Consider the following 24,205-nt stretch of genomic DNA (forward strand, 5'->3'; position numbering starts at 1 on the left):
GTGCTTGCTGCATGTCCACACATTGGCATGCATGAAGCTGTGTTTGGGCAACCCTAACTAAATTTCCCCAGAAAGGATCAACTTCAAGGTCCCTGGCTCTCCTCATGGGAAGTAGAACTCTACTCGCTGGGAAGTTGAGGAAGTCTACTGATACACAGTGGCCACAGATGCGTGTGTTTTTGTAATTGTGAACAGCTATGAGAAGACCTTACTGTAATCCTACATTTTGAAAAGCAAAGGAACATAAGACAGAGAGCATTTGGCCAGATGTCCTTCTCTTCAAGGGATGAATCAGCAGCTGACCCCAAGGCTAAAATGGTGATCTACATAGAAAGCTTCTGGTCCAAATTGGAAGTGAGTTTGTGTCATAAGTACAATTGCCTCTGCTTCTGTGGGTGACTGTTGAGAGCATTGTTAAGTAACCATGGTATCTGATTCTGGTGAGTCCCTGGTGCAATCACAGTATCTGTAACCTAAATCTGTATGAGAACTACAAGTCCCAGAAAATGGGTGCTACCAACTTTACCTAGACTCCTTATGCTTCTCGCAAGGTCATTGCCAGGATTCAATCTCATTAGTTCCTTAAAAGCCCTAGGTGCCCTCAGCTGGTGTTCTCTAAGCAAATGTCATTTCCAGCCCCTTGTCCTGAGCTACCCGACTCCTGCACCTTCTTTCTTCACAAGTCAGCTTCTTCTTCCTTGTTCTCAGGACCCTAACCACTGAGTGTGAGCCTCCCCATCATCCTTCTCATAGACTGCTAACTTCTTAGCACTCCCACACATTAAGTCCAAGGGCAGGAGTGTAGCTTATTCTGCTGATAGAGTGTCTGCCTAGTATCAAAGGACCTAAGTTCCACCTCTGGGGAAAAAAATAATAACAGTTAACCCCTCATGTGAATGACATTTTTATTGAGCAGGTTTTACAAGCCCAGCGCTGTTCTAAGGCAATAGTTCTCTACCCTTTAGAAGTTGTATACCATATAGCCTGCATATTAGATACCTATTTTTATTTAATTTTCTGTATTCTTTGTTTACATTCCAAATGATTTTCCCTTTTCCGGTTCCCCTCTCCCCATAAGTCCCATAAGGCCTCTCTTCCCTCTGCCCCAATCAACCCCTTCCCACTTCTCTGTCCTGGTAATCCCCCACAACACTGCATTGGGGCCCTCTCCTTCCTTCCTTCTTTGGAATAATTTGATATGTGAGTTGTGCCTTGGGTATTCAGAGCTTCTGAGCTAATATCCACTTATCAGTGACTGCATTCCATGTGTGTTCTTTTGTGAATGAGTTACCTCACTTAGGATGACATTTTCCTGTTCCAACCATTTGCCTAAGAATTTCATTAATTCATTTATTTTAATTGCTGAGTAGTAGCCCATTGTGTGAATGTACCACATTTTCTGTATCCATTCCTCCATTGAGGGACATCTGGGTCTTTCCAGCTTCTGGTTACTATAAATAAGGCTGCTATGAACATAGTGGAGCATGTTTCCTTATTGCATGCCAGGGAATCCTCTGGGTATATGCCCAGGAGTGGTATAGCAGGGTCCTCCGGACGTGTCATGCTCAGTTTTCTGAGGAACCACCAAGATATTTACTTTATGATTCATACCAGTAGCAAAATTACAGTTACAGAGAAGCAACAGAATAATTTTATGGTTGGGGGAGTCATCACAAGATGAGGAACTGTATTAAAAAGGTCACAGCATTAGGAAGACTGAGAACCACTGAAGGACTACTAGCTTTTCCAATAGACAGGCATTTAGCTCCAATAATAATTTAATATATCTGCATTAAAAAGTTAGGAAACCATGTGGATATGGCACAGGTGAAATGATGCACCACTAGGCAGTAGAGCCAAGAAACACACACACACACACACACACACACACTAGGAACCACATTCCTGTTTGATGACTGTTCTCTGTCAAGCTGCAATGATCTCCAGAGGAAAAGGACCTTTGCAGATCTTGTTCACTGTTGAAGCCTAGAATAATGCTCGGCATGTAGTGGAGCTCAAATAAATGCTCCTTGGATGAAAGATGAGTGCAAGTTAAAAGCCCTTCTCCTGCTCTTGCCCCTCCATTTTCTGAGAGACTCGTGGAGACAGATGCTATGCAAACCTTAGGGAAGTTTCACCCAGCCAGTGAGCCACATAATCTCGTCTTATAAATGGACTCAGGCTGAACCACTCAGACAGTATGAAGCATCAAAAAAAATCACCTTACTGGATGTGATGGTTTGAATAAGAAATGTCCTCGTGTCCCCATAAGCTCTGGTATTTGAGCACTTGGTCCCTGGTGGTGGAACTGTTGGAGGGAGAGTGTGGAACTTTTAGAAGCTGCAGACTTGCCCCTTGCCTGGAGGAAGTACTTCACTGGGGAGGGACTTTGCTCCTCCTCCCTGCCCCCATGCCTCTCTTCTCTGCTTCTTGTCAATTGTAGAAGATACCTCTTAGCTTTGGGCATCTTACACAGCAACAGAAAAAGAACCAGGACACTGGGCATGCTCTGGTGTTGAGACAAGCCTCTCAGCGTGGCCCATCTCTCTCCATCAAATAGGATGACAAATAGTTCCTGTCACAGGCACTCTGGGTGTTTGACCTGGGACAAGCACTTGTTCCAATTCTTTGTTCTCTACAGAAACTATCGTCCCAGTGTCATCTTGGTGCTGAGAAAATAGGGAGTCTTACAAAACTTCAAGATATTTGAATGAGCTGGACTGCGTTCAGAAGAGCCCAATTGTGGGGAAATGCCTTGGTTAATAAAACTTGAACCCTGGGCCCTGAGGACTCTGAATTTTAAAATAAAGGGAGGGGCATGCAAGAAAAAGTGCCAATTATTTTATTTTGATAGAACAAATCAAAACTTACGATTTCGCCAAAGTTCACCATTTTCAGTGATCAATTTATCATCCCCGATGTTTTTGTCGCCCAACAGCTATTTGCCTTTACATTTATAAAATCTCCTGCACGGTGAGTTTAAAGGCAGAGGACAAGCAGAGATCAGCACCTCTCCAGTGCACAGGGATTTTTCTCCGCCTCTTCTAAAAACCAATCCCGCAAGCCTAGTTCCGCCGCTCTGCCCCAACACCGCGTTTTCTGAGACGTGGTTTGTGAACTTTCCCCATTGCGCTTGGCTCGGGGACTCTCGGTCTATAAACCTCAGAATTGTTAACTTCAGCCCACTGCTGAGAGGCTGAGTCAGCAGAGGGAAGAGAGTAAACCAGAGCACTGAGGACAGGCAGGTAAGTACAGGCCCTGCCAGGCTGCCTTTGAAGTTTTGTGTCCATTACTGCACACGGAAAACAACCCATCGGAAAAGTGCCCCTCCCCCAGCCCTGGGCAGAAGGAAACTTCCCTCAAATGTCTCCAAACTCTGAGATCCTGGCTCACTGAGTTCCTAATGATAAGTAAACAGTCACCGCCCTACAAAGCCCCTGGCACCACTGCGATCTAGGGTCCCAGAGCCTAGGGAAGGATCCTTGGCGTTCTCAGTACACGATGGTGCACAGTCTGTGTGTGATGGAACACAGAGTCCTAGCTCAAACTGGGGGAAAGAAGGCCCCGCTAGACAGCCTAGAGGCCCGAGGTCCAAAGCACTTCGGAGGGAACAGTGGCCTAGGGGAGTGCTGGAGCCTGCCCCTGGTAGAGAAGCAGCAGAAGCAAGCAGCTGGCTAATGGATTGGCTCCTGACTCTGGAGCCCACTCCATACTTAGACATCATCGCCTTGGCCCTGAATCTCAAACTCAAGGTCTCCCAGTCAGGCTAAGGTTGGTGTACCAAGCCCTTGAGCAACCGACGGAAATAAAGAGGCCCCTACTGACAAAGTGGATTTTCTAGGCAACTTGAAAGGCCACACGGGGGAGAGTGGGGAAGGGGCAGGGAGGGAGGGCAGGGAGGGAGACCTCTTGCTCTGGAGTGTAGAGTGATAGCTTGAGGCCAGAATTTCAGACTTCAGGGAAGCAGAAGTTGTGGTTAGATTACCCCTGTCCTAATACCTGTATAAGTTGTGCCCCAAACTGCTGGTTCTGTGCTCCTCAGAGTGGGGGACAGGACTCTGCCCTGGGCCCTGGGGGTGAGGTCTAGGCTTTCTGGGAAGGCACACTTTGGAGAGACCACACAGTGCAGTAGTCATAGACTGAAGATGACCAGAACTCCTGCCCTTCTAGCCAAGGGTTCTTGAGTAAACCTGATCCCGCCCCGCCCCACCCCACCCTAACCCCCCCCCCCCAGCCTGCATGCGTCGTGTTATGTCCTCTTCTGAAGTTGGATAGCTCTTGAATTGTGGATAGCTCTTGGGTTCCAGCTTAGGGCTCGATTTGAGAGGACTGGAGAAGAGAGCCATTTACAAGAGGAGAAGAAGAATTGAAAAGGGGTACTCTCCAGTCCCAGTGGACCTAAAGGTACTTCTGCTTTAGTGAACTCTGGGGAGGTTGCGCGAGGCGGGGCGGGGAACTGGGGTGCTGAAAGAAGGGAAGGGGAGACGAAGGGGAGACGGGAGGAGAGAGAAGGGGAGGGGAGGGAAGGGGAGAGGCAGAACGGAGAGAAGCTGACGTCGAAGGGCCACCCTTGAAGGAATGCAAATGTTGTGCCTCTGCTTTACAATAGGAAGCTGCCCTCCCCAGGTGGAGGCGAGAAAGTTTTCTTAGAAAGTAGGGCTCCAGCTACCTCTAAATAAATCAAAATGAAGATCACGTTCTTCCTCATCTGTAAAATGGGAATAACACCCAGCACTGTGAAGAACAGTCCTAAAGCTGAGCAACGCCCCCCCCACACACACACACACACGATTTCGCAATCATAGGAAGAAGTAAATTCTCTCCTTCAAACCCAACACACTACCTTAAAAATAAAAGACCCTCCCTTCCTGCCCTCTCGCTTGCCGCCTACCTCCCCCCACTCGCGGCTTCTGGTAGCCGACTGCGACTGCGCCGTGAGCATTTCGGCCTGTCCTCCTCCCGGGAGAGGCTGGTGCAAAAGCCAATAAGCCTGAAACACACTCGAGTCCTTCAGGACCCGGGACAATGGTTTCCATTTAATAAATATTTCCCCCAAGGGCATTTCGCATCGGCCAGGCAATTATTCAAAGGAAACAGGCTCGCAGGTTGGCTCGGCGGGTTATTTCGTCCTCTTTACCCGAAGAATGTTCATCTGACTCAAGAAACGAGCCCCCCATCCTCACTGGGTAGGAAAAGGCACCCTGAGAAAAATTGACCCTAGCTGAGAGGGTACAGCCTGAGGCTCCAGGCTGCAGGCGCAGAAGGGAGATCAGGAAGGTCCCCAGGCCCCGCCTTCCCTCTGCCCTTGCAGTTTGGACGTCGAGGAAAGCTGGGAGTTTTAAATCACCGAATAATGATGACAGAAATGAATAAGAATCAGAATGGACCCCTGCCTACCACACTCAATCCCCCAAAATGAAGAGTCCTAGTGGCCAAGGGCCCCCAAAGTGAAGAGTTAAGAGCTTGCCAATCAGGGCTCTAAATCTCTGCGACGCCCACAGGAAGCATCCTAGCCTCGGTTCAAATCGCTTGACTCCGACCCCCAGGGGCTCAGAACTGCTCGGAAGAGCATCCTGGAGCAAGGTGGAGGCATCGCTAAAGCCAACCTGGGAGAAAGATACCAAAGCACCTCAGAGGTTCTGGCGGGAAAAGTTTTAGTTTTGGCCTGAGTTTGATACATTCTTTTCCTCTCCCAAGGATCTTTGACAAGTGTGTTGTTGGGGGGCGGGAGGGGGCGTAGAAGGTGCTGTCTTCCTATTTGGTGACGAGGTTGTCCTATTTACCTACGTAAGCTCTGGGCTTGCTGGCTTTGCTGACAGTTCCCTGGCTCTTTATATTATTAGAAGCACCAGTTCTCTTTTTGAACAACTGGGGAAGATAAACGGGGGGGGGGGGGGGGATCACGAAGAGTTTTAATTTTTGACAGTGCCAGAGACAATGTGAGCCCCCAGAGTCCTGAGCTAGCTAGGCACTCTGTTCGCCGTGGCGGTCTCTCTGTCCCCCATACCTCTCCCCGCCCCCCACGAGGGACGCTCCGGGTTTCCACTACTCGCGAGTTGGCAGGTGCGCCCCCCTCGCCTTCCCTGCTGCTGATTGGAGCCCAGGTTGGGGAGTCGCCGCCCCGCGCTTATGTCAGAGTGCGTGCGGTCCCGGCCCACCTCGCCTTTGAACTTCGCCGCTTTGGGCTGCAGTTCACCAGCCTCCCCGCATCCTCGGCCAGGTGCAGCGCTGGGCAAAGCAGCGCCCGGAAAGCCACGGGAGGGGGGAGCCACGGCCAGAGAAGCCAGGGAAAGACGGGAAGGAGAGAAGGCGAAGGTGAAGAGGGAGCGAAGGAGGAGCCTCCTGCCCTCGCCAGAAAATTACCTAGCCACTTAATCCCAAGACTCTCGCACTTGGGCCCCAATCTCTGGTGCCCACAGACTCCAGGCCGAGCGCCCTCTCATCCCTGCTGCCCTTCCTTCCCTCCGGCCCCCTGGGGGCTGCCTGGGGGCTGCGACTGGCATGATCAGTTGAAAACTTTTCAGGGGCAGCTCTTCCCTCTGATTCGCCCTCTGCGACTCCGAGACGAGGGGAGTTCAGAGTCTCGGGCTCAGGACGGACAGAAAGACAGACGGCCAACCGCGCCCAGGCTCGCCCGCAGAGCCCCTGCATTCCCCGGCCCCGCCCGCCTCGCCGGGACCATGTCCAAACCTTCAGACCACATCAAGCGGCCCATGAATGCCTTCATGGTATGGTCCCGGGGCCAGCGGCGCAAGATGGCCCAGGAAAATCCCAAGATGCACAACTCGGAGATCAGCAAACGCCTAGGCGCGGAATGGAAGCTCCTGTCCGAGGCAGAGAAGCGGCCTTACATCGACGAAGCCAAAAGGCTGCGCGCCCAACACATGAAGGAGCACCCCGACTACAAGTACCGGCCGCGGCGCAAGCCGAAGAACCTGCTCAAGAAGGACAGGTATGTCTTCCCCCTGCCCTACCTGGGCGACACGGACCCGCTCAAGGCGGCCGGCCTGCCCGTGGGGGCTTCCGACGGCCTCCTGAGCGCGCCCGAGAAAGCCCGGGCCTTCTTGCCGCCGGCCTCGGCGCCTTACTCCCTGCTGGACCCTGCGCAATTTAGTTCCAGTGCCATCCAGAAGATGGGTGAAGTGCCCCACACGTTGGCCACCAGCGCGCTGCCCTACGCGTCCACCCTGGGCTATCAGAACGGCGCCTTCGGCAGTCTCAGCTGCCCCAGCCAGCATACGCACACGCACCCGTCCCCCACCAACCCGGGCTACGTGGTGCCCTGTAACTGTACCGCCTGGTCTGCCTCCACCCTGCAGCCCCCTGTCGCCTACATCCTCTTCCCAGGCATGACCAAGACTGGCATAGACCCTTATTCGTCAGCCCACGCTACGGCCATGTAACCCCCAGCTTGGCCCGGACTTGAAGGGTGGCACGGAAGCAGAGATCTGAATCCTTTCCTTTTCACCTAGCCTGGCCCGCAGATGCCTCTGGGTCGGGCCTGCCGCTGCCCCTTTCCCACCCCAGACTCTGCCTCTCTCTTCCAGGGGGGAAGGGAAGGGCCGTCATCCTGAACCCAAGGCACAGCAGACTCGTGCCGGAAATTTCCAAACATTTAGAAAGCTACACATCTTCCCCTCTCCCGACTCTCCCAAAGCAAGTCTCCGACTGTACCCCCTTTGGACAAAAAAAAAGAAAAAGAAAAAAGTAGGCAGTTTTGCTTTATTTACGTGCCCCTCACTGTCTGCGGATAGGCTTTGGACTCGGAACTCCCAGATCCTGTTATTATATCTAGAATATGCGTATATATATTTTTCCTCTCCCACTGAAGAGCTGAGTGTTGGTGCCGTGCCGTCAGACACAGCTAGGCACCATTTGCCCTTCCCGTGTGTGGGAGGAATGAAAGGCTTAAAAGTTTAAAACTTCAGGAAGGGAAACCTTTCTGTTTAAAACCATGCTATGATCGTGTTTGCTTCGATAAAAAGAAAACGAAAAGGAACCACATGGCTTTTCACCTTGTGTACTGCAGTACTCCTAGACACCTAAGTTTACTTTTAGACAGAATGTCAGGCAATGAAGTCAGGAAGTAGAAAGTGGACAAAACCTTAAAATAATAACTAATAATAAAAAACATCCTACATGGTCATAAATGTTTTGACAATGTCTTGGAAATGTACCTAGAAGGATTTTTTTCCCTCATTCCTCTGTTCATTTGTTGAACAAAGATGTTTTGAATAAAGACAATCTGTCATTGCAAAAAGTAACCTTTGATGTGCATATAATCAAGTAAGGAGGTTTAGGGTCAAGGAGATGGAGTCTTCTTCTAGGCTGGCAGTACCTAGAGGGGGTATAGCAGGGTAGCAGGTCCTGCCCTGGCAGATCCTGCGTGCCTATGGCCTATAGAGGGGCCCTGAGTCTGGGGTTTGTCTAGATCGCTCCCCTCCCTTGACCCCAGTTTTGCCTTTAGAGGCTTGGCGAAGGTACCAACCTCAGGGTGCTGGGCCTTCCCCGCAATCTTCCTAAAGCGGGTCAAACCATTCCCGGCAGTGAATGAACTAAGAGGAAGATGAGAGCTCTTGAGTTCTGGGTGGGTTTGCTTTTTAACAACTACACTTCAAAGACTGGGGGTCGCAGTGTTGGGGAGGGGGACAAGTTTCTCTACTGGAGCAGTGTGTACTGCTATGGGTGCTAAGTTCAGAGCATGGGATGAAAATGGTAGAATTGGTGGGATTTTTTTTTAATGTTTGCTATCACCACCCCCCCCCTTCCTGGAAATCTGGAACCTCAAACTAAGTTCCTAAGTTTAATTTTTTTTTAATTGATGGATAACGACTTTGTTGCTGTTGTTTCGTTGGGGAAAATCGATAGGCGAAAATAGAAAGGAGACAATATCGTCATGCGTCAGGCAGAGAGTTCTTAAAACACTGATTTTAAGAGGAGATCCCTTCTCTTTCCCTCTCCGTTTGAGTGTTTGCTTGAGGGTGCCGAGGCTTGGCGGCTGTTATCTAGCGCAACTCTTCAGAGTTTGTTGTCTCATTAGAAACGTTCTTCTCACCTTCGGTATCCCGCGAGTTTCACTCTCTAAATCCGTCCCTCGGTTTTTTTTTTTTTTTTTTTTTTTTTTTTCTGTAGGCAATGTGCTCCCCCACCCACCACCCACCCTTGGCTTTGCTCTGGTGCTGGAAGGGATGGGGCAGCCTTGGGCTCAAGGCCTTTCTGCTGCTGTTGAGAGATTTGTGGGCGCCTGCCCCCCCCCCTCTAAAAGACTCAGTAGACGGAGGTGGGAGAGAAGCGTCGTCGTCGACAGTCACCAAAGCCAAAACCCTCGGATTAGCATATTGTCCGCAAAACAATTAGAAGTGTTTGAGGTGCTATTTGGAGCCTATTCATCCGAGCCCCTTTGTCAAGGGGGGATTTTCATTATTAAAAAAAATAAGTTAGCAGTTGTCCATCTGGCTGAGCTGAATAGCAAAGTAATTCGTGTTGTATATGCTTTTCTCATTAAGAGCTCTTTTGAGACCAATGTTAGAATTAAATGGTATTACACAATTAACATACAAGGCCGCTGAATAGGACAGGACGCCTATAAATAATAGATAGATAAATAAATGAACGTTCAGGCTAAGGTAAACAAAGGCGGGCTGGGGGAGGTGTGGAGGAGGCCAGGCCTGCTGAGCCACGCTTACTTAGCATCACAAAACCCTCTTACAAATCGAGACAATTAGGAAGTGACGAGCCTCTGGTGGCCGTCGGGTCGAGGGACTCAGGGTGCGTAGGGAAGGGCCCCTCCTCCCGCCCCCTAGGAAGCCCAGGAGGCCCAAGACGCTGGCATTGCTCCCGTTGTTTGATCTAACCCCAACTGACAGTCCTGTCAGCCTCTCTGCTCTCCTTCATAGCTCAGTGTCCCTTAACATCGCCAAAGATGAAGCTTACTGGGGTCTGGAGTCTCCTCGCCCAGCCAAGCGCAGGAGCGCTCTTGGTACCCCAGCCTCAGGAGGAACTCAGGCCCCTGGCCCCACTAAGGTGCCTAGCTAATTGTGACCTGGGGGTTAGATTGCAAAAGGACACCAGACAGGTTTGAGAGAAGGCCTCCGCCCTCAGGAGAAGCAAAACCAAATAAACAGCTCCCCAAAAATTAAAAAGCAAGGTTCCAATCAGACTGCACCCGACCTTGGGACTCTCGTGGAAACTGGAGTGAGCTGGCACCGAAGGGAGCCTGGGACCCAAGACAGGGCCACCGAAACCTCTCTCCAGCGCACACTGATGGAAACAGTCCTGAGACAAGCCGCAGACCAGGCTCCTGAGGTTTCTTTCCTGAACATTTTGCTTCCTTCTTAGACTACTTGGCCTCCTCAGACCCGGGCCCAGCCGGGCCTCCAGGGCCTGCGGCAGTTTCTTCACCTAGACCGAGGGCAGCAGAGCATCAGTGGCAGGGGTGCGCGGCCACAACTCGCCCCAACAGCCCAAATCCTGCTTGTCACGCCGCTGACAGGGGTCCGATTACAGACTTTAAAGTCTGCCGCAGACAAAAAGGAATCCCCTGGGGAGTTGTGCGTCTGTAGGGGGCGGGTGGGGTGGAAGCAGTCTGTCAAACCTGTTTGCTCACAACTGTCTCTTTCTTTCAAGAAAAGCATTAAAGCAAAACTATAGGGAGAGGAGCGCCCCGCCCGCCTAGAGCGCTGGACAGCCGCTTCCCCCCGCGACACGCGCAGCTACTGGCGGCCTGGAGTCCCCAGCCACTCAGTTTGCGGGTCCGCAGAGACCCAACACCCGCTGCGTCCGGTCGCCCCGCACTCTGCGGGAGGAGTGTCTGCCACCCGCTCTGCGTTGGGGAGGAGTCCCGCAAGCCGGGAGCATAGCTCCTTCGGAACCTGCGCAGCCCGGGTCTCTCCTCGGCAAGTGGCACTGCTTCTGGGAACCTTTTCCCCCAAATTGATCCTTTCTGCGTTGCGCGTCGCTCACGCGTGTACCCGCCGCCCCTGTGCTAACGTTTCCCAGGACCTGGACCTTGTGCGCTCCGGATGGCAGCTGGCGGCGCCCCGCTAGTTCGGGTTTTAGCTAGGGTTTCATTCTAAAATGTTGGCGGTGGTGGTCTATCTCAGGGGGTGGGGGGGTCACCGGTCCAGACTTTTGAGAGATTTGGCATGTTGTCTCACTTCACCTTCTGGTCTCCACAAAACTTCGGGGTTCGTGCGTGCGCGCGCGTGTGTGTGTGTGTGTGTGTGTGTGTGTGTGTATGTTTCTCGTTTCTCTTATTTGGGTCCTCCTTCCCAAACTTTATTCCCTTTCAGTTTCCTGGCCTTCTTGTTCAAGGGTCAATTTTCTTATGGCGCCTAATTTAACAGAAGAAGAAGGCCAGCTACTCCGAGTAGATCGCACGGCGTTGTCAGTGACTGACAGCTGAGACTCCTTAAGGTTTACATAACTTCCAGGAATCTTCACTGATCCAAAGCAGGCTAATGATTGGGTCCAGGTAGAGCCTAGGGACTTTCACTACATCGCGCCACCTGCACGAGCTCCTCCTGGCCAGCAGCTTCTCTGGAGAGATAGCCGGCTGCCAGAACCCTGAAAACTTGGCAAGCAGTGGCGCCAGCTCTGCCTTGGCGGATTATCGTTCCCTCCTGCCCCTTCTCGGTTCAGGCCTCGTCGCCATTGTCCAAGCGGACAATGAATTTCGAGTCATTTAAATTCGCATATCAAGTAATTCACAAGATTCGCGTTAAGAATTCTCATGTCTTTTTCCTGGGTGGATCGTGCGTAGAAGAAATGGCGAAGCGGGAGGTCGTGTACCTTTGGCAGGTTTAGGTGTGCCGCGGAAGCCTTCGACTCAGCCGTGGGGCAAGCTTGCTGGACCCCCCCCCCCCACACACACACACACACCCTACAAGCCCACATCTCAGTCTCCGGTGTGCAGTTGGAGGTGTTGGTGGACCGAAGCTGAGAAATTAAGAAAATAATGAAGTTGAGGCAGGCAAGGGGGCGCTAGAAATCCGGTGGAATGGACCAGGGACAGGTCGGTCGCCCCCAGGCGGAACCCCGCTCCTCTGCCCGTGGGACTCGGAGACTAAAGGAGATTCCTGGAAGCTATACTGCCGGGGTGTTAAGACGAGAGTGTAGCTAAATTTGCCCTGGGAAAAAGCCTGAAGGCAAGCAAAAAGGAGGGTTCACTGGTGGGCTAGCCCAGTCCAAATCCCTCTGTGTGGTGAGAGGTCTTCTGTACCAAATGGTTCCAGCCAGGTTTCCGAAGTCCAGGGAGAGAATTGTGCTCCCTAAAGCAGAAAGGGCCTCAAGTTCTGGGCGTCCCGTGGCGCCTTCTGAGAATGCCTATCCCCCACCCCCCTTTTCCCATTCCCAAATCCCCAAAGTCTCGGCGCAGGTTTAGGGGATGGAGCCAAAAGTCAGGTGGGACCAGGCGATGGAAGTGCTCAACTTTTCTCTTTACTGCGAAGTGCCCTGCGCTTCCTCCGTGGCCAGCAGCGGTTTCCACGTTTTTAAGACACCGCCCCCCCCCCAAATCTGGAATCGTGGCAGGAACTGTACCAGGCTGCAGGTGGCTAGAGAGGCCACACCCGACCTCAGCCCTAGGTGACAAGGAATTCTGCCGATTTCCAGGCCAGGGCTCCGCGTGCTGCCCCGGATGGAGAAGTCAAGCTTTGGGGCGGGGGGCGCACCTTTGAACCCTGGGAACCCTTAGCCCTAGCGCTCCGGTGGGAACCGAGGGAAAAGGGTGAGAGAGGCTGCTCCTTTGCCTAGATTAGTTAGCACACCCAACCCGGTGCAGCTCCAGACTTCTACAGCACAGCCGGAATGGGGACGTGAAGGAAGAGAGAAAGGAGGGAGCGGGCGGCCTGGGCGCTCTCGGCGGGTCCCCCTTCTCTGGCACCCCCCGTGGCGCGGCGAGTCAATGGGATTTGCACACTCGAGGTGTAACAGCATTACTGCGTTAATTAGCATTTCCATTTCACGTCCAGATTGTTTACTTATCTGCGGGAAACATATGTCGGGAGAAGTTCACATTCCGGATTCTGCTCCGCTGCCCAAGGTGCAATTCCGGGGAGGCGGTGAGGGGGAGGGGAGGGCTTCAGATTTTTTATTACACCCTCTAGCCTTATCTGCCGCTGTAAATTGAGGATCCTCCATTGAGCGGCATATGGAGATTATATACTTTTTTGAATATCGTTTCCCAAAGCCTGCAGATTTTCACTTTGAAATGAAACAATCCTCCACTGCTCCCCCAGGGGCCAGGCGCCTCCTGTGCTGTCCAGCGCGGCCATGGGGACCCTTCCGACAGATCCTCGTGTACCCATCTAAGGCCGCGGCCAACACCCCGCAGAGTCCCCTACCCCCCACCCCCGTCCTCCAGACCTAAAATAATCTCCGGGGAAATCCACCGTTTGAACCCCAAGACAGAATCCCATCCCTCTTTTCCTGAGCCTGACCCCGGGACTTGTGCACACTTTGCAGCTTGTGCGTTTCGGAGACCCGCATAGACGCGAGCTCACTTCTGCCCTCTTCCTACGCTCTAAACCCGCAGCGGGCGGGACCCACAGCTGTGCACAGCAGCTGCCCGCCGCATCTCTGAGCTCTCAGGCTCCTGGATCTTGAGACAGCCCAGCGACTTTAGTTTCTTTGTTTGGAGAGCAGTAGAGGTGGTGGGTCCTGTGTCCCGCTCCGGATCACTTACTGTTAACCTTGAAGGGAAATTCTGCACTATAGGAACCGGTGTCCCTGCTCTCTGGTAAGCCCTTGGTACCCAAGGAGCAAGGACCAAATCCCAACTCTGATCTCTCCTCAGATTCCTTTCAGCCTGAGATCAGAGACGGAGCAGAAAAAAAGGAGAATCTTTGCTTTTTTTTTTTTTTAATTTAATATACCAAGCCACCCGTTAAGGTCATTTATATGCTTAATTTAGTGATAAAAGTCGGTAAGCAGAAATCACAGGAATCGTCCCTCTGTCTTTTCACCACGTTTCTCTACAGTAATTGGAAAATTAGTCAAATGAATGTTTGCTTTTTCCTCACTCGCCGCTTTGTCTGGAGCACTGGCCTAATAGGCAGACTTTTGTTCCATAGTGGATTTACTCTTTAAGAGGAAGAAATGTGTGTCCCCTGAGGTTTCGTTCATCTTGTCTGGGCTCAGTTTACAGAATCACACACCCCACACACCCTAGGTACAGACCTACCTTCAAAAGCCAAAAGTCCGAAATTTCCTTCAAACGCCCATTTGCCACTGAGCCCGAATGTCCTGTGGGAAACAAAATGAAATGTTCCACCAGAACAAAGAAATGGACCGGAGCACTACAATTAAGTCGGAGAAGTGGGAAAACGGGGACATAAACAGACTCTGTCCCATCAAGTATTGTTTTGGAATTTCTTTTTTTTTCTCTCCCAAGACCTCTAAGAAAATTGTGAGGTGTCACCTCTATCTTCTAGGTCTATCTGTAATTGAATCTAGGTCACTATTCTAAAGCAAGGAAAGCCTGCTTCCCACTTTCCTACATCAGGCTGAAATTTGGGGGAGGGACAAGGGTCTTGCGATTTCATTTAAAATGTAATGGTGGGTGAGCTGATAAGCAAATGGGAAAGAGTCTGCTAAAAGGGAAAAAAAAAGGCATGGTTTTAATATGCTCCAGATGGGGGCAAAATGATTTACATGAGAGTTTATTTCCTCTTTGCTGATATGAAAGAATTACAGATACAAAACCCACTGATCTATAGAATAAAAAAAGAAAAGAAATGTTATTTTCCTGTAAAGGTGTCAGTTCATTTATATTCATTTAACCATCCATCCATCAATTCACTTCCCCAGTCCTTGCACACTCTCTGGCTCTGTTAAACCTTCCCCTACCAATACACTTTGCTGGAATATACAATGAAGTTTTCATTCTTTAAAATAATATTAGAATGCAGCGAAGTAGGTAAACATGGGAAAAGAGAGGAAGTGTTGCTGCTGCTGAATATTCCCGGTAATTTAGCATCACGTTTCTATGACCAAAATGTTAACCATGGTCACATGTCACTATTACTGCAGCCTGAGTGCGTGCAGCCTGCCTGTGGTTGAGATCCTGTGCAGACCATATGCGATTATTTTCCACAAAATACACATGCAATAGGAATATATTTGACGTGTGAAAATCTTCCGGTAAAATGGAAAATTTAGCAACACCCGAATCCTTCTCTACAGTCATATGGTAGACCAGCAACACACTGCATAATTAAAATAGCTGTCTACATTAGTATGAACAAGTACAGTTCCAGGGATAGTGTTTAGATAAAAAGTATAATGATCGCCATGATTACCAAAGATTAAAAATCTGTGATTGGTTAAAAAAGAAAGAAAGAGAAAGAAAGAAAGAAAGAAAGAAAGAAAGAAAGAAAGAAAGAAAGAAAGAAAGAAAGAAAGAAAGAAAGAAAGAAAGAAAGAAAGAAAGAAAGAAATTGGAGTTGTCCTCTGTGGAATCTCCCAGAGGGTGAAGGTTAGTTAGGTAAGGATGGGTTTTCTTCTTTTGAAATAAAAAGCCCACCCAGCATGACTTTCCCTATGATCTCCCAAAACAATGGAACCATGAATTGTTGTTCTCTGCCAGGACAGTGTCCAAATAAAAGACCCTGGCATCTTCAACAAGACCAACAACTCCCAGAGAGTTCTCAGCAGGAAAAATGCTTGACACTTGATGGCTTGACAGTTCCCTTGGGTGAAGCCTAACCCTCTCATCCCCTCTTCCCTTTCCTGTTCCTTTCTTCCTCTGCCCTTGTTTGTTCTTCCTCTTAAACTGTGAACACTGCTAATCAATCAGGTCCTTCCAGTGCAGGACTTCATAAATCCTCAGCACCACTCTTTGCTATTTGCTTCCTCTTGGACCTTCCCGCTTGGGTTTGTGGGAATGTGTTCTCTCAGCAACCCAATTTCTAACAAAATAAAAGGAGTAACCATTTTCACCAAAAGTCAGAGCACCTGTGTTTCACATTGCCTCAAATGCCACAGTCTCCTTTGGAATAACTGCTCTCAATCTAAATCAGCTAGATGGGGGTACACATTGAAAACATTGTAGAATTACTTCTTACTATGATTTTACCTCTTGGGTTCTCAAATATTTGAGAAAATTGTGCCTAATAAGAAGTATCCACATGCCCTGAAATATCTTTGAGAACTAAATGACCAAGAACTGAGCTGAAGACTGGAAGTTGTGTCCTCTACTAAAGGAGTGAGTTGAACTTTTCTCTTTTAAAATATAGGTTTGGTTTATAGAAAGTTATATGTTTGTGTAAGTAGATCATGCTGGCAACTAATGTGACCAGAAACTTGCTGTAGCTCCAGATGACATCTTCCCTACTGCTGGGAAGATCCAGGTGACACCTAGGGGTTCGGGTCCATTTGTCATCACAGGCTTGGTGAAATGCAAAGTGGAGTCACTAGAGCAGTGTCCATGGCCAACCTGCTCAGTCTGAAGACTGAGAGCACATGGAAGTCGGTCGCCCTGCTCCAAGGTGAAACAAATATCTTAGCTTCTTGACAGATGCTCGGAGATGCTCAAAAGTTTGTTCTGCAGTAAACAGATGAAATGAACGATATGGAGGTGGGTTTGGATGTTTTCTTTTATGAAGGAAATTTTCAGTGGCAAAACAGAACCTAAGCCTTGTGCCTAGGTCTCTCTGCAGTGGCAGCATGCTTCTGTAGGTAGCTTCTGGGGGATCTTGGCTGGCCAAGAGCCTCCACATTTCAGAGGATATTCTTTTGCCCTTCCATGTCAATGTCTACAGGACATTCTTCTAGGACATTTTCTTCTGCTCTCTCTCTCTCTCTCTCTCTCTCTCTCTCTCTCTCTCTCTCTCTCTCTCTCTCTCTCTCCATCCCTCTCCCTTTCTCTTTCTCCCTCTCTCCTCTCCCCTTTTCTCTTTTCATCTCTGCCTGTCTCTCTCTCTTTTGTGTGTGTGTGTGTGTGTGTGTGTGTGTGCATGTGCACACACTTGCATGTGCACTCAGGTTCCTGTAACCGGAAGCTGGATTATCTCCACTATCCTCCAGTGTACAGTTTAATGGGTACCTGAAGTCATCACACCAACCAAAAGAAGGCATCCTCATCTTACACTGAGACAACACTGAATGGAAACAGGTAAATGCCACTTGAAATAAACTGTTGTTGCAATGAAAATTCCCATTATGTTTTCAGGGCTTTGAGAATGCTCAAAAATAAGATAAACTCAGAAAGAAAAAGAAGTTCTTAAAATTGAGACCACAAGAAATATGCATCAATCTCTGTCTTCTGGTCACCCTTGAGTGCGTGTGTGGGGGTGGGGGCAACTGAAATGGCTTTCATTCATAAATGCATTTGCACGCACCTGTTAGTCTGAATTCTTCACACTCTTAAATGGCAGTTAATCACCTGTACACAGAATTCAGATGGCCTACTAACCCCCATTAATGTCTACATTACTGTTAATGGACTAAGATAGGACAAGAGTGATGACATACATGGCATGTCACTGACTATTAAGCACACACACACACACACACAGAGAGAGAGAGAGAGAGAGAGAGAGAGAGAGAGAGAGAATCCTAATAATTAGTTGGGCCTCAGTTTCCTGCCAATGGCATCCAGCACACTTACTCTTTCCCTTAATAAGCAAGAGCGGTAGTGACATCTCTGAGAGAAACCCACAAACCTTCCAAACAGTTGACCTGGGGCATGTTTAGAATGGCCCAGAAAACTTCAGAAGCTCAATGAAGGGCTTCAGTCTAACACAAACGCTGAAGGCTATAAACCAAACCTCGGACCATGTATTTACTGAAATTCCTGGCTTAGATGGAGAGGGAAAGGCAAGAAAGTTCTATTTTGTTCCAGGAACACAACTCTGCCTGGATGAGCAGGCAAAATAGTCCATTGGCTAGATTTTGATCTTTTTGAATTCAGTGACTGAGAGAAGAGCTAACACCAGCAAGTGTCATCAGGTAATCAATTCTTCAAGGTTACTTTTTCTCTCATTAAAGTGCATTTTCAGAATATATTTTAACTGGTATATTGCTTTCCAGGACTTGGTGAAGATGTCTCCTTCTCCTTCTTCCTTGGGAAGATGTAGTCTGCAATAAAGGAGACCCATGTGGTTGGTCAGGTGGATATTAACTAAGCATTCTGTGCAAAGTCCTTTGTGGAATGCTATAAAGGATCCATCTTGTTCTTCCCAAAGCACCATGAGGTAGGTACTGGTGTTGTCTTTATTTTATGTGTAAGAAAACTGAAGCTGACAGCACTGAAAGACTCACCTAAGAGCCCATGTCCCTCAAAGTGGAAGCTGTTTGTCCCAAACTCACTGACTGTTCCCACTACCTATCAACCTGAGAGCTCACTGGTTATAGACAAAGGAGAATGCAGAGAGTGCATGGAATTGACAAGTGAGGGAGGGGCTGAGGAAAGGGGAGAAAATGCAGAGCCTCAAGTAGAGGATCAGAAACCCCTTTCCTCTCTCAAGCTGCTGAGCAGAACATGTGAAAATCTCAACCAATCAGCATCCCCCATCACTGAGCCCTCATAAGAGGTCCCCACAGCTTTAGCTATATTGCCACAAATACCACAGGCAGCTTCTATGTCCCAAAAACACAGTGTGAGAACCAGATATCCCGTTTGGGAGGGACACAGCCACAGATTTCTAGAGAGCAAGCCAAAGGATTTACTGACTTCTCCCAGGCTGATTCCAGGATGCCCACTTCAGAGGACCTACCTTTGTCTGGAAGCTTGGCAAGTAAAGATGTCCTATGTTAGGAGGGAGAGAAGGAGGACTCCCAGGTGTCCTGCTTGTCATTCTCCTGCCTCCGATCAGATTTAGTAAATCTGCTAACCTGACTCAGGCAGACTCTTTAACTCTGCACAGCGCTTCCTGTTCCCCTTCAGCTGAGAAGGGCTTCTTGCTTGCTGTTCCTGTCCCGAGCGCTTCCTCATCAACCGTGGTGAGCCCATGTATTTTGCTCTTCCTTGGCTATAACAATTTACAAGTGTTTCCCTCTTTCTGGAAAGATCAAAGCTCACTTTCGATAAAAGAAGGCAGTTGATCACACACAGTATATCGGGACATTCTAGAGCCTCTCGGTTGCAGAACGGGTTGGAAACACTTTGTCTACTCCTTCTGGTGCAGACTCACAGCCTTGGTCGGAATACAGATGACTCCTAAGGAGTCACATGGAAATTGCATGTAGGAAGTCAGGGAGTGGAGTTCACAGAGAATTAAGGATCAGAGACCTGGGAGGAAGATTTGATAATTTTATATTAATTTTGGAGGGGATTTGATACATTCTTGGCTGCTCTAACATTTTTATGTGAGAACTGCAACTGATAACACGATCTTTTGTGCCAGCTGCTGGGTTCTGCCTAAGAACTGGAGAGAAGTAGACAACTGTGTTGGGCATGTTTCCCACAGGCATTGGCAGGAAGCCTTGGTGGGAGTCAGGGATGCAAAGTAGAGTGCCCAGTATAGACTCGGAAGAGATGGCTGAGTCACTGTCCCAGCCATCAGGGCTGGCCAAGTTTCCTCCTGTGATATTATTTACTTAGACTTTCCTTTATGTTGACTTTTTTTCTTTTCCTTTCTTTTTTTCACTTTGACCTCCTAAGCTTTTTTGGTGGTGGGGTTTTAAAAACAGTATTACTTGAGAATTTAAAAGGTCTCTTTAAACAGCCATGGTTATCCACTATCTCAAATAATATAGAAAATAACTAATCTAAATCCTCATTTTATCACTGAGGAAAATGAGGGAAGAGGAGAACAGTTAGTAACTTGTGCAAAGTCACACAGTGTCACAACAAGCAGGGCGGGGCTGGTACCTGTGTCCTGTGTTCCAAATGTTTGGGCAGCACACTTACCCTCTGCCCATTTACACTGTGCAAACGTTAACCTATATTCAAAGGAGCTGGGTGAGGAGGAAAGTAGGAGCTACAGAGAAGAATGTCAGAAAGAAAGACCTGAGAGTCAGGAGCTGCCCACCACCATCTGAGAAGCTAATATGGGCATGTGTCAGTCCAGCATCCACAAGCTGTGAGCAGGTCTCCAATGCCCAGGAATGCCATCTTCTCATTCAGATGTGTCCAAGCATTGCACGCCAAGCACCGTGTACAGTCCCAAAAGCCAGCTGTCTGTGGGCACTTGTTTTGAGTTGAGAGATGTTGTGACTTCTAAGAGTGGAGTTTTTTACCCACAGCCTTTTAAAAGTCAGCGGTTGTTCTCAAATCACATCGCCTGATGACTGTGTCTATGAGCATGTACTCAGATGGCCTCAGGTGGAAAAAGGAGCAAGGGTTGTAGAAGAGAACATTCTACAAATCCAGTCCTTGGTTTCCGTCTGGTGCGAGCTTGCCTTGTCTAGAGACCTAGCTGATTCTCAAAACTCCCATGCTTTGTTTTGAATTTCAACCAAATTTTTTCATCCATGCTTTGTAGCCCTTCTAGCCTTTCCAAGTTGTTCCACAAAGGGCAGGAATTTGATACCCTAAGGTTAGCCTCCTCTCCTGTTAGCTCTGCCTGCTCACAGCAGGTGTCTTCTCCGCATTTGTGATACTTAGTTTTATTCAAATAGACACAAGCTAAGATCTTCTGGGAAGAGGGAACCTCAACTGAGAGAAAAAAGTCTCTATCAGATTGACACATGGGCACATCTGGAGGGGGCCATTTTTCTGATTAGTGATGGATTTTGGAGGGCTCAGCCCACTGTAGGTTGTGCTACCCTGGGACAGGTGGACCCGAGTTGTATCAGAGAGTATAGACTGAGCAAGCTATAGGGAAACAAGGTAGCGAGCAACAGGCCTCCGCTCTGCATCACTTCCCGTCTCCAGGTTCTACTCTGGCTTCCCATCTTGGACTGTATGCAACCTGTAACTGTAAAACAAGCACTTCCCTCCCAGGGTTACTTTTGGCGTGATGTTTGTGATAGCAACAGACAGCAAACAAGAACCGTAGACTTTTGTTTTCCAAGAGAACCTGAAACTGAATGGCTTGTCCTCAGCCACAAAACAGATTGGAAGACTGTGTGAAACCTAAGTCTTTCCCCTTTTAGGTTGTGGTTTTGCAACCACATGCCATCACTATAAATCTGAATCTGTTGCCTTTCTTTCTTTATGTTACACACAATTTCTCCAGTAACTCACTGGGACTCTGCTGCCTCCCATTGGCCTCATTTTTCTCAGTCCTTAGAAAGAGCAGATTAGCATCTGTATACCTTGGTGTTAGCAGATGCTCTGCTTCTGAATCCTAGAGCTGCTCCAACTCCTTGCTTGAAGGTGGCTCTTGCATTACCTTTCCCATCAGCACAATGGAAATAGAAAAGGCCCCTTGCTTCAGGGCAGCCCCAGGAGCCACACAAGTTTGTTGTAAGGTTTAAAAGATGTAATAACTAGGAAATGCCATGCCACACTAACAATGTTAGCCATGGTTTTCAGTGTATTTTCTACTTCCTTTAGATTGGTTGGTTCTGTTTTGTTGGTAACAGCCCTGGCTGTCCTGGAACTCACTATGTAGACTGGGTTGAACTTGAACGCACAGAGACTTGCCTGCCTCTGCCTCCTGCGGGCTGGGGTTGAAGGTGTGTGCCATCACACAGGGTTTTCCTTCTTCTTTAAAAAATATCTCTTTGGAATCATGGCAGACTTTCTTCTCTATATAGTAAATGAGTATGTCGGCTCAGAACCTGTTCTATCTGCCTCCTCAAAGTGACATCATGTTGTTTAAAGTGATGGAACACCAGTAGAGAGTCTCCCCTCTCTGTGTGGCCTCAGTTTGCCCACCATTTCACAGGTTCTCCCCTCCTCTCCCTTCCGTTTTCCCTCCCTCCCCTCCCTTCCTCTCCCTTCCTCTTCTCTCCCCTCCTCTCCCTTTCCCTCCCCCTCCTTCCCCTCCCCTTCTTTCCTACCCAGTTCCTTTCTCAGCTCTCTCTCCTCTCTCTCTCTCTCTCTCTCTCTCTCTCTCTGTCTCTCCCTCTCTCCCTCTCCCTCTCATATTTTGTTAGTTTGAGAGCTCTCCTGTTATATGAAGAAGAATCTTCCCAGTTTCAGATCACTGACCTCCTTGGAAGTCAGGTGTGGGTTGTGGCAATGAGTTTCTCTGAGTGTCTTCCTTCTAAGGCCAAGGAAAGCATCATTTGTCTCCTCCTGGTCCCCAGTTAGACATCTTAACCTCCTCCTTCCTTCCCATGATCCTAAGTTCTCTTTCCCAGAGCAGCACCACCAGAAACCCCAGCCTCTGCTGGTTGGTTGTCCCCGCTGTAATCTGGCATCCCATCCTTCCTTCTCCCTTCCTTCTCTGCTGTCTTCTCCCTCCCCTTCCCTGATTCCTAAGCCAGATTCCCGTTTCCTTTCCTCTGTATTGTTATTCATCCAATTCACAGGGAGTGAGGGTCACATCCAGGTACACCGGGGCACTGATGTCCATGAAGGATGAGGTCTGCCCTTAGAAACAATCATCTTCCCTTCAGCAATGGGAATGACTATAATTCCTACTAGGAAATTATCTGTGCTTGACGTAGCTACATTCAGATGCCTGCCACTCACTGCTGGTGTGACTATGGGCTGCTGACTACAGCTTTCTTGGCTTTCTCGGGGTCAGTTTACCAGTCAGTTAGAAGGGGGATTAAAATGACAATCCCCACGCTTAGCCACAGATGTATTCTGAGGATTAAGTGTGATAACATGCAGGTGTTCATCCTGGTGCCTGGCACATGTGAGAAGCCTGTGATGGAACAATCATCACACATTCTCACAGGAGTGCAATAGAATTGGCCACTCTCTGCATCTCCTCCCTTTCTCTTTCCCGTGATATACAATCAGGAAGATCCAGTATGGTTTTAAGTTGGTTGCCTGCTCATTGTTTATACCATCTTGATTCGTTTTATAAGCCCTCTGCCTCTCTGTACAGCTCCACCTATCAGTAAGAGTAATAAACAGGGGATGAGAGGTTGGTCTCCACCATCAGGGGTGACAAGCCACGTTTTGACCTATATGGACTAAGGAAGACCTTATAAGAATTTACTATATTTTAAAGCTGTGGTCTGTGGTTTCAGACATTGAGAACAAGAAGAAATCACTGAGAGCTTTGGGGTTGGCCTCCTGTTTTCAGATTAAAAAGAAATGAAGGACCGAGGGAGCACAAGGACACTGGCATGGCCCCCCCGGGGCTTGGACTGTGATAGGACGTGGTCTTGGTACCCATGCGAGCTGCTGCCACACAGCCGCCAGAACACCAGGTGAGAACATGGACTTGTTATTGCTTTGCACCTTTTTCCCATAGTGAAGGGTTTTGGTTTTGTGCCTGAACATGCTGGAACCCTCTAATTAGAATGTCCATGGGTTCTTATGAAAGATAAGCAAATATAAAACATTAAATAAGGAGAGCACTGTTGACCCTGAGACTAACAAGCATCCATGTACTGACTCCCTGTTCTGCTCCAGGGCCTTCACAGCACCCTCTTTCTCCACTACCTCCAGCTCTTTGTGGTAGATGCTAATTCACCTTAAGAAAGCTGCGGACCATGGAAGCTGCCACCATCCCAACAGCCCTGGTTGATACTGAGATGTCTGCATCTTCAGATAGTTTTGCTTTGCCCTGGATGGGACTGCTTAGTTCATGCCAAGACCTGGATGCCTGAAAAAGGAAGGGGAGTTCTGAGTGTGGGAGAACAGAAGAAGATGATGGAGAAGTCTGGAAGCAATACAAGAAGCCTCCTGGAAAGGGTAAGTCTGAGAAGAACAGGGAGTAAGGCAGCCCGGAGTCCTGCAATAGAAACAAAGATCAAGTTGACAAAAGAATCTTTGTATCACTCCACTTGGAGATTTAGTGTTACTTTGAAGTTTTTGCTTTTTTTTTTTTAAAAAAAAAAACAACTTTATCTGAAGGTTTCATAGACAAGGACACTGTATTTCACACCATTTCCATAGCTTCCTCTCACTCCTCCAGTGTCCTCAGCACCATCCCCTCTTGTGTTTATGGCCTCTTCTTGTATAATTATTTTTGGTATGTGCACATGTGTACAAGTGTGTGTGCATGTGCATGTGTGTTTGTACACATTCGGTGTGCATGCATATGCATGAGTGTGTGTGTGTGTGTGTGTACACACTTGCTGTTAAGCACATGTGCCAGTGCGTGTGTCCGTGTGTGTGTGTGTGTGTGTGTGTGTGTGTGTACACCTACTGGGTCCAATTAGAGTTGTCCTTATTTGCATGTGTTTAGGG

The 24,205-nt window shown here is 48.7% G+C and overlaps 1 protein-coding gene across 1 annotated transcript; it reads left to right on the forward strand.

Annotated features, from left to right (window-relative positions):
* Positions 1-6,680: 6,680 nt before the first annotated feature.
* On the forward strand, positions 6,681-7,403 carry Sox14 (SRY-box transcription factor 14). The gene has a single exon (XM_052189608.1). The coding sequence runs from the start codon at positions 6,681-6,683 to the stop codon at positions 7,401-7,403; it is 723 nt and encodes a 240-aa protein (XP_052045568.1).
* The last annotated feature ends 16,802 nt before the right edge of the window (positions 7,404-24,205 follow it).

This window comes from Apodemus sylvaticus, chromosome 7 (genome assembly GCF_947179515.1).
Source record: "Apodemus sylvaticus chromosome 7, mApoSyl1.1, whole genome shotgun sequence".
NCBI lineage: Eukaryota > Metazoa > Chordata > Mammalia > Rodentia > Muridae > Apodemus > Apodemus sylvaticus.